At 32.6% G+C, this 10926-nt stretch overlaps 2 protein-coding genes across 3 annotated transcripts; one reads left to right on the top strand and one right to left on the bottom strand.

The window, feature by feature from the left end:
- The first annotated feature begins 1103 nt into the window (after positions 1-1103).
- On the top strand, positions 1104-2684 carry LOC107371262 (uncharacterized UDP-glucosyltransferase YjiC-like). Its single transcript, XM_089267452.1, has 2 exons — positions 1104-1181; positions 1254-2684. Exons 1-2 carry the CDS (start codon positions 1138-1140, stop codon positions 2515-2517), a joined length of 1308 nt encoding a protein of 435 aa, XP_089123578.1. The 5' UTR covers positions 1104-1137; the 3' UTR covers positions 2518-2684.
- Positions 2680-9612, bottom strand: LOC107371261 (uncharacterized). Of its 2 annotated transcripts, none has more exons than XM_015939291.3 (6): positions 7327-9612; positions 5967-7263; positions 3685-4002; positions 3373-3602; positions 3154-3225; positions 2680-3080 (listed from the first exon to the last, which is right to left on the bottom strand). In XM_015939291.3, exons 2-3 carry the CDS (start codon positions 7197-7199, stop codon positions 3715-3717), a joined length of 1521 nt encoding a protein of 506 aa, XP_015794777.2. In that variant the 5' UTR covers positions 7200-7263; positions 7327-9612; the 3' UTR covers positions 2680-3080; positions 3154-3225; positions 3373-3602; positions 3685-3714. The 2 variants fall into 2 exon arrangements, with proteins under 2 accessions (XP_015794777.2, XP_015794778.2); XM_015939292.3 differs by having other exon boundaries at positions 2680-3076.
- Between the last annotated feature and the right edge of the window lie 1314 nt (positions 9613-10926).

Raw genomic sequence — 10926 nt, 5'->3', positions numbered from 1 at the left:
AGCTACAAAAATCTTACCGAAAGTGCCATTCCCCAAGGCTCAGCTTCCATCTTATAAGTAGTACATCTTGTTAGTAGAGCTCATCATCTCTAACAATCAGCTTTAATTGTCCAAAATATTTTCTTGATTCTGGCTTCAATGTTATTGGAAGAGACAAATATGGCGTTTAATGAGTGTTTATATTTGAATAATGAAGTGATTATGCGAGAAAAGTTTATGGCATGAGCTTTATTAATCTATAACGGATTCTGCATTTTCCCCATCGTCTCTATTGACACGAATTTCTCAGAAACCTGAACTCAGAAAAGGTTCTGACTATTTTTCGGAGATTTAGTTTGTTCATTGCCTTATTCTGCGTCAAAATTTCTTTGGAATCCACTCAATTCGAGCGCAAGAATTTGGTGCTTTGACTTGTTATATTGTATATGGATTTATGGATTGACTATCATTGTGGCTATATAATAATTGAAAGTGAATTTTGTTGATCCTCCTTTAGATCCAGTTTATCATCATCGGATTCATCATTATTATCTTCTTGAATTTGTTTTCTTGTCACTTTCAAATTAATCTTAAGTAATTCAATCTTTAATTCCACAATTATCAAATTTTCCAATAAATGTAATCATGCATTGAAAGTTTAGTCCTGTTTGTAAATCAAGTAACTAACTGTAGATGATCATTGATCAATCTTTTATTAACGGTCTCTAGCTGCTTCTTACTTTTTTTGTTTCAATCTACAAGATCGAAGAAAACAGATGTTGAAAAACATTAGAACTGAATATCTTAATTCTTATTAGCTTCAATGGATTAGCTGTTAGCTAAATGAAGCTGATAAGGTATAAGTATTGCGCTGTCAGTGCATTTGATCTCGTTTAAATGACAAGGTTCGCGAAGATACAGTTTATCCTTTCAGAACTTGCCGTTACTCAGATGGGACGGCAGAATCTCTTAGAAAAGGATGAAACTCGCCTCTTTCTCTGCATCTACTGAGAGGTAAGACTGTACTAATTAACAATATTTCAAGCCAATCAAACAATTTCATAATGATTTTAAAAAATGCATATAAAGTAATTCTCGTTCCACCTTAAATCCATTAATATAGTTTATCCATCAAACAGAGCTATCAATGAATTCAAGATGAACAGCAATCCAATCAAAGTTCTGGTAACATCAATCAATGGGTAAGTCTAATCTAAATGGTTTCGTAAAATTTTTAAATAATTATATTTTTTATGTTCTTTTGTTTTCACTAGTTATGGACACTTCAATGCCGCTCTTGGTGTTGCAAGTTTGCTGGCTAACCGGGGTAATGATGTCTATTTTGCCAATCTATTGAAGTACAAGGATGAGGTTCAGAAATATGGTGTGAAATTCATTGCTCTTGAAGATTACAACGATGCATATAATAAAGAAAGAGAAACGAAAAATGAAACTAAAGCAGTGGAAGTCTTAGTGAAAAGTATGGAACCCAAGTCAACTTCGCCTTTAGGTGACGAGGAAAACAGCATTGCCGGTATGTCGATTATCTTGAATGAGCTCCAGCTGTTAGACGCAACTTTGCGAAAAATCATCGATTCCATCAAACCAGATATTCTGATCGGTGACGTTTGTTTTCCTACTCCACTCTTCTATCAATCGCCAATTCCAAGCATAATTTTGTTCTCACCCAATCCATCCGCCCTTTATTATGAGACAACTGGATTTCCGACTTCACTGGGTTTATCAGTTCATGTTGATAGCAGTTCGTGGCCATGTTATCAAAAAAAGGTATTGAAAATGAAAGAGTCTTGCAAGGAATACTTTAAATGGCTTTCCTCCTTTGGAATAGAAACAGATTTTTTTCATACTTCGGACAAATTTCTTGGTATCTACATGTGCCCAAAAGCATTAGACTATGTTGAATTAGGATCACCGCCGCCAAATTGGATTCGAATAGATTCTTCTATTCGTACTCGTGCTGCGAAGGAATTTATTGTTCCACCATTTAGTACCAATCAATCGGGAAAATTGATTTACTTGTCAATGGGAACTTCAGGATCTCTTAACATAGCTTTGATGAAGCGTTTAATCAACACTTTTTCCAAGAGTAAACATCGCTTCATTGTATCTAAAGGCTTTAAAGGCGATGAATTGACTTTGTCTGAAAATATGTGGGGCGATAATTATGTTGATCAAATAGCTATCTTACCCAAAGTTGACGCGGTTATAACTCATGGTGGGAATAATTCATTTATTGAGACGTTTTACTTTGGTAAACCAATGATTGTAATGCCGTGTTGCTTTGATCAACTAGATAATGCACAAAGAATTGAAGATTTGAAACTTGGATACAGAGTTGATCCATTAGGATATGATGAAGATGAAATTCATAAAATTGTAGACGATTTGCTTGAAAATACCGAGATACATTCAAAAATGGAGGAAATTTCAAAGCAATTGAAAACTTCAAATAACCGAGAAGAAGTGGCTAGGTTGATTGAAAACATTGCAGTAACTAAAAGGTATCCATTTCAATAAACACTTGCGACTTTTAAAAAACAACTTCAATTTCTCATCGAATAAGCATGAGAAATGAATATTTTTCTATCACAGTAATGAATATTCTAATATGCAATCAAGAAATTATTCATCTCACAATGTGTAAGTCAGTGTAATTTGTTAAAATAAAGAGATAAATGATTAAATTGGGTTGACTTGTTAATAATATTGTACTAACGCTTATTAAAGTAAATACACTGGTAAACAATATTGAAAATTGTTATATAAAAGCATTTGAGTAAATGACTCTCATCTTGTCATGATATTGAGATTTCATTACAATCGAGATAAGCATTGGATGAAGTTTACATTTGAAGAATCGAAATGTTTCAAAATAAAAGGATGATTTAAAAGATTGCAATTACAATAATTAATTGTAATAATGTTTGTAAAATTATCAACAGCAAACAATATTTCTAATGGTGTATTCATATTTGAATCAGCAATTGATTTAACCATCTCAGTGCGTCTCAAATGAATATGAAAAGCCATTATGATTATGAAGCCAGAACACATATTTCAAAGCATCCAAACACCACTAGCTTTTGGAAAGAAAAAGAAAAGAAAATTAAAATTTATTGAAATTTTGATTTAATTTTGTCAAAATCAACATACATTACATATGATAATGGTGTCTCATAACTGCTGTAGAGTTCAAATTTATTACCGCTTTAAAAGCCAATTGATCTTATCCAATATCAATAGAGATGAAGAAAGAGAAATAAGTTAAATGATTATCAATATTGAAGGAATTGTAATTTCCTGAATCAAGCAAGTAAACTCTGGAGTGGCTAATCATTTCAATTGTAAATTTTAAGCTGGGGCTGATCATACCTGTAATTGGATTGTAAGTATTATCAGCATTTTACATTTTTCTCGGTGGTGAATCTTCACTGACGACACGCTAAATTTTTACATCATAATTGCTTTGGCAAACTGATCTTGAAAATATAGTCAAATTTGAAGTACCAATTCTGAATAAGGGATGAATAAACATTTAACCAGATTGTAATGAGATGAAATATGTACAATTGTACAAGGTAAAGTATTTGGAGATGAAAAGCCTGCAAAAGATGAGAGATGAACAACAATTAGTTCAGAGAAATATGAAATATTCAATTTATTCAATGATTATTCAATATTTACTTCAAGGCACTGTTAAAAGATGAGATTGAGTCACTTTTTGTTGATAACATAAGCGTTATTATGAGCCTGACCCTTAACTTTTGATCTTTTACCAGCCTGAGGACCAAGACAGGCTTTTTTATGAGCAGCTAATCGATGAGGGAAAAATGTTCGCGCGCATTTGGGACACGGAGTTAGTTGCGACTTGAAATGCTCCCAACCGGAGAGATCACAGCCTGTGATTGAAGAGATGGATCCTCGATGTTCACCTCCTTGAGTATTAAACGTCATTGGAACTCGTTGGTTAGCAGGTAGATTTGAATTAGCGCGTTTCCATTTCTGCGAAAAGAAATAAAAGCGAAAAATTAGTTTCAAGAATACAATAGAGCAACAAGCATTCCATTTGTAAGACATTTTGTCGAAGATAGCTTTAAAATCAAGAATTTGCCGTCAAAACAGAAGCCGAATGAAACTAGAGCCACTAAGGTCCATTTCAAGAGTGTTACTATGATTCGGATATTTCGCAAAGCATCTAAAATCACTTTTGTGGAAACATTAGATAAGGAAAGATCAATTAGTATCAAGTGATTGATGATTTTATTTGATAATTGACCGCTAAATGCATAATAATTTTACTGAAGGTTCATTTGGACAAAAACATAATTGAGGCTTTAATTACTTCATTAATGACAAGATATATCTTCATCTAGAAAATATTGATCAGCAAGACCTTATTTCATTGACCCATTTTATTGATTGTTTAATTGACCATACACATCCTTTGAGACTTTATTTAGAGTTGAGCAAATTGCAGTTGAATAGTTTCTGTCCTAAACATTCAAATTAAGTATTTTTATCTGTTGTGTTCAGAAAGACAAAAATATTAAAGGTAAATGTTAAATAAGCACAACATACAATGTTAAACATACAATAATCAATTGGGCAAATCAATTGCAGAGCTATGCCAACCTAACTACAAGATGAGTTTTGAATAAACCAACAAAAAGATAGATTTTTTAAATAATCAATAAACTGTCAGAGATGGTTCTTGAAATGATGGATAATTTAAGATAAAAATGAAAAATTTACAATCAATAAAAATTTTCAAGTTCATTTCAAGTTCACTTAAAATACAATTACAAAAATACAAATTGAAAATTCATTCATTTCCAACCAGTTCCTAACATTTGGACTTTGAGAATCAATCTTGAAGAATTCGTCAAATATCGAAAATTAAAATTCATGTAACTAGACTCATTATATCAACACTAAGATCGTGAAATCAAGAGGCAAGAAAAATGTACAACAATCGATCTAATAATCTTGATAGTTCTGGTAGCGATCTAAATTTGAATATTAAATTAGAGTTCATCAAAAGTTAAAAATTTAAGTCTGAAAGCGTCTGTCAATAAAGATACTTGTTACTAATTGTTAATAAATTGTATATTTAAGTATCATTGCATATTTTATCAATAACAAATCATCAACATAATCTATTTATGAATAATATCACCATTAGGTCCAGAATTTTAGGTCCCACAAAAGGATTCATTATCAATTGTAGATATAATCGTTTTCTACTTTTCATTTCATTCGCTACAATTTAGTTAAGTAAGTATTATTATTATACTTTGACTGCAGAAAATGATTGAATCTTTACCATTGAAATCTCCTGTTGCAATCAAGGTCAATAAATTGATCTGAATCTCAAGGTATGATAAAAATCAATATATTTCTATTGGTTTCATGGTTGATAGGTTAATGGGGTGAATATAAGATATAAAAAGCTGGATATACATTATTCATAAATGTTAAGATTAAGGTAAAGTTAAACGGTCAAGGTTTTTCAGAAAATTATTGTCAGTCAATTAACTGAGTTAGACTATTGTTCATCATTTGAAAGATACACTGAAAATACACTGAAAATACGCTGAACTACTGGAAATTTGTAAAAGTCAAACCTTCAGGAAATATCAATGATAACAACATTCAATCAATGGTAAGTTGATTGTTTAAAGTTGTTGACTAATGCAAAATAGGAAACACTCCAAACACTTGTAATTCATATTATAATGGTTATTGAATAGCAATCAATATTTTTTGCAACATTCACTTGAAAGTTTCAACAGGTAAACAGCATTTAAAGATGAGATGCACTAAATCTCAAGATTTGCACTCGCTATGATCATTATAAATAGTGCCGACGTGTACAAATATTACATTCATATTTGATTCCGAGATTGCATTTAGAGATGTTTCCAAATCGATTTTGGTCAAATATTGAAAAATTGTTTTTCACTCACCTCAAGACATTCAATTTCGTGAGTTTCGATTTCATCTGTTCCAAATTCTTGACGGCATAGATAGCATTTCACACGGAGAGATGAGTAATTATCAAGATCAGGTGATTCTTTGTCATCAATATCATGCAATTGATTGTTTCCAGCTACATCATTTTCTTCGTCTTTCTCTTCCTCTTCAAAACTGGTTGAACTGTGTTTAAAATTATCAGAATCATTTACAATATTGTCGTCTTCATCTTTTGACTTTGAACGCTGCGACAACTGTTTTGGTGGGGAGTTTGTACTATTGTTTGACTCTTTGGTATTGGATTGGTCTTGTTTAAGAGATGAATTAACACGAGAATGAGTATAAGAATTATGATGGTTATGGTTTTGATTGGGTTGGTAGTGATGATGGTGAGCGTTATTATGAGCGTGATAGTGATGTTTATTTTTAACATTATGGTGGCTGTGTAGCCTTTCAGGAGCTGATGATCGTTCACATGAGTTGCAAACTTTTTTATCGCTATCTAATTTTACGGTTGATGCAGTCGGAGGTGGTGGTGGAGGTGGAGGTGGGTGAACTTTACTTGCACTTTGGGCCCAACCAACACCATTTCGGTTCACCGAGATTACTTTACTGGTAACCATTCGATGATTTAAATTGCATTTAGATGAGTTCAGAAGGCTTGTACGATTTTCAGGTGGGTATCTCGATTTATTTGTATCTATCAGTTTACGACAGCGACAAGAGATGGTCGTATCACCACTGGTTTCGCTCACGCTGTTATCATCTTCATTCTCAAAAGTTGTCTCATCAATAACAGGATGTTTTATATTTGGTGTTGGTCTTTCAAGTTTCTTGGTTCGCGGTCGATCATTTGATCGGCGCTGAACTGGTTGTTGAACAGTAGATTGCATATGAGGCGACCGAGGTAAACAACCTAGATGTTCTGGAGTTAATGGATTTGATAGGAATCCAGATCCAATGAAAGGACCAACAATATCAATTAAACAGTGGATTAAATGAGCACCAGTTTCACTTGTAGTTACTAATGAGTTACAGGTTGAGCAACGCCAATGAAGATTGTCGCTTAAACGGTGAGGAGGAATTTCCTTTCTATTAACAGACAATGAAGAGACTCTCGACGAGGAAGGTGAAGGTCTTAGATTTGCTTTATTTCTTGGTGACTGTGAAGATTCAGGTATTTTATCATTTGACTTGGTTGAAAGAAGTGGATAAGCACGAGGCATTCAATGCATTGATAAGCGTTGAATTTTCCTATTATTACAATGGTTAAGTTTCATAAAATCATTTCTGCAAGAAAAATAACAAGAGAGTTGTTAGTGAAAAAGCAATGAGCAAACATTGTATCCTTACCTTTTTATTTGATCTCAAGCCTGGTAATTTTAACCAATAAACATAGCCAGGTTTAATCTTAACCAAGATTTAATAAAAAAGTTCAAGAAGATGCGACGAAAACAATATTTAAATAACAAATATTAACACATTTAGTGAAATGCAAGACAATTTTACAAAATCAATGAAAAACAGTTGCAAAGCAAAAGGGACAAAAGATAGAGAGGGAATATTATAAGTGTCTTTCTTAATATATTAAACTATGATGTCAAAGTTTAACCGTTGCAAGTGAAACGTTTGGTTCAAGTGATTTTACAAGACATCAGCGGATTTTTCAAAATTATTTTACACATGTAATGAAAGCTTATCATGTAATGAAATATGAACAATTAATTGGAAATGTGAATTTTAACCAGCCTTATTGGAGAAAGACAAAGACTGGCTGGTTAGCTTGTACATGAAGTAAGTAGAAAGTTATTTTATGTTACAGGCAATATTGCTGCTGAATCTTTGCTCTTTCAACATTATGAATATTTTTATTATAATCATTGGAACCAAAGAATTTAATTGACGATATCGATCTATTTAGGAGAGTGTCTGAAGGTAAGTGAGCATGGAAAACTATTAACGTATTCATGGTAACATTGATACATTTTTGTTTTGATCACTCACTGCTTTTTCACTTTTCACATTTTCTCGTTTCTTTTACTCTTTTATTGCATATTTTTGCTAATAACTATATGTTAGTAATTCATTTCTTTCTATTTCTCTTTCTTTATGTATCTTCATGATTTATGTTTCAGATTCACAATGTCTTATCCTGTCTTGAACTTAATTTGATTGAAGATGACAAGAAACACTCTATAACATTGGAACGACCTTGTTATAAAACCAACAGAACCAACAGTGTCAACTGATATTATGAAGGGGATCGGATAACATTATGAAAGACATCTTCATGATCAATGGTAAATAGTTGTCTAAAGCTGGTCTCAATTAGTCCATCTCAAGTATTTCGGATTTTAAAACTTAATGAGGAAGGTGTACGTGATGAATACATGTAAATAGCAAAGGTGATGATAAAATGGTGGCACATGAAGATGAAGATGACTTATAAAAAAAGTATGAATAGCTTAAAAAGATGATCTTATCTAATACGAGAAGCCATAATGACTCATTGGATAGCTGTAAACACTACCGCAACTAGAGTAACTGTAATAAGGATTTGAAGTATAGTAAGGTGAATAAATGTTCTGGTAACTATCCAGTGTAACGGGCATAGGAATATCAGTATAAGGAGCCATCGGAGATACCATTTGAGCACCATAACCAAGATAGCGACATGTTTTTATGGCAAATCTCTTCATTCTTTTGGACCATTTCACTGGTTTAACCTTTACATCGCCATCTTTCTCCATATCAACTTCAACCTTTCCACATTTTTTCATGGATTTCACTTTAGCTTGTTGCTCGCCGGACACAGCGGTTTTGGGCTTTTTACATTTTCTAAGCCATTTGCTACGTTTTCGCAACTTGGGTTCATTCAAAGAGGAAGAGCAACATGGGATCGGATCATCAACAATCTTAACACATTTGCTCTTTTTGGATATTTTGATTGAAAATTTGCGACTGCCTTTTGATTTAAGCGTTACAACTGGTTCCACAATTTGAGTACACGGTTCAACATTGATGATGGCTGGCTCATGTTGATTCGTGATTTCCATGCTGCTGTCGATAGGTTCTTCGGTTTGTTTTTGCTGGTCGCAAGACGCAAGTTGCTGTTCATTAGATTCACTCTTTGACAAGGAATTTCTTTCACCATTCGACTCTGTTTGTAACCGTTTCTTCGATTTCTTTGATTCTTCTTTGTTTGGCGGTTTACCAGTAATGTTAAGGATACTCGTGCTTTTCAAAAGATGAGAAACCTCTTCTTTAGTTGCCTTGAAGACCTTTCTTTTCACATAATCACGAATTGTAACACCAGGAGTAATAATGAAAGGGAATAATGATGATAATTTTTTTGCTGGTGTTGATTCCTTGCTTTTAACCGTTGTAACAGTACCATCATTGGTGGCAGAATATTTGATGAAAGGCGATCCAAGCTTAACCATGATTACTTTTAAGTTATGTTTGTATTGTTTTCAATGGAAATTAATTCAGGTAAAAATACTAATGATCTTAACAGTTGAAAAGTTCACAGAGACCAAAGAAATGTCTCACTTTGTTATGATTGAAATAAAATAACACTATTCACAATATCACTTTGAAAATGTCTTCCTACTTCAACAACCTTATCACATTAATTATGTCTAACTTTACAATTTCTTTTTCTCTCTTTCTCTCATCTATCACCATTTATCGTTGTATTTCATCTTCTTTCTTCCCTCCCCTTTCCACCAGCGCTAAAACGCTTTTAGATTAACAAGCAACATGGATTGTACTTCTACTCTTTGATAAGAAACCTTGTAAACAGCGGATCAATCTAATCTTTTTCACTTCACAAAAATCATCATCTCTGGCTCTTTCATAGGCACTACCAATTAAATAGTAATCATATCACACAATCTTCAAAGACGTTGAATTGTGGGTTGCTATGGATTTAAATGTTTATAGCGTGATCTCAATCATTTCAAATTACAATATCAATTCATGAATGACCTGCAATGATTCCGAATCAGGAACAAGCTACTCATTGAATAATTTACACTTCATTGTTAAATCAAAAATATATTACATTTATTACAACTTATACAATGATGTCTGCGTAAGTTGATGCCAAAGTTGTGCCTGCTATTGGTGATGATTTAACGGGCATAACATTTTTCCTGGTCTGTCAAAATTTCCCAAAAATCGACTTAGTTTTTGTCTTATTTTCTCTCATCATGTTTGAGATATTGTTGATCAACAAAGGGAATTAAAATGTATCTGAATGGCAAAAGATTGTAACAAAAACGATTATGTAGATTTGTACATATGATGCAATTGATGAAAATGGTAGTCCATTAAAAATAGCTTATGAAGATTGCCATGAAAATATTTTCTTCACATTCAGTGGTCGTAGATTTCAGTAAGTCAATATCGTTAATAACATTGATCATGTTATCGATAAATAATTCTAAGAATTGTTGGTGCAACCAAGAAAAAAGGTCAAGATTTACTCCAAAGTGTATATGATAAAATCACATTCATGGAAAGAAATGCTTCTAATTGTCCACTGAGCGACAAACCATAATAATTGCAGATATTTTGGTTGAAGTAAAAGTTTGATCAGAGCTGGTAAAAGTCAATAGCAGCCAGCTAAAAAACAGTCAAAATCACTTTGTATACCCAGGTCCTCGATCAATTGAATTTACTCTTATTTTGACTGAAGAAGATTAAACAAAAAGTTTTGAAAATTCTGGTTTCAGTGTTATTGGAAGAGACAAATACATGATGTTTTCCTGTTGAGAAGTAAACTTTTCAATGTTCATGAGACAAACCACAAGCAAATTATTGACAACATTGAAATTAAAAATCAGAATCACTTGACTAGATTAGTCTGAAGCATACAAACCAGAAGTTTTATTGTAGGAGCTCGAAAAGCAAATATAAACATTAAATGTCAAATAAGCTATTTGATAA

Source organism: Tetranychus urticae, chromosome 2 (genome assembly GCF_039701765.1).
Source record: "Tetranychus urticae isolate SD_2017Ah chromosome 2, NJAU_TeUrti_SD_1.0, whole genome shotgun sequence".
Lineage (NCBI taxonomy): Eukaryota > Metazoa > Arthropoda > Arachnida > Trombidiformes > Tetranychidae > Tetranychus > Tetranychus urticae.
This window is presented reverse-complemented; position numbering and strand designations above follow the sequence as displayed.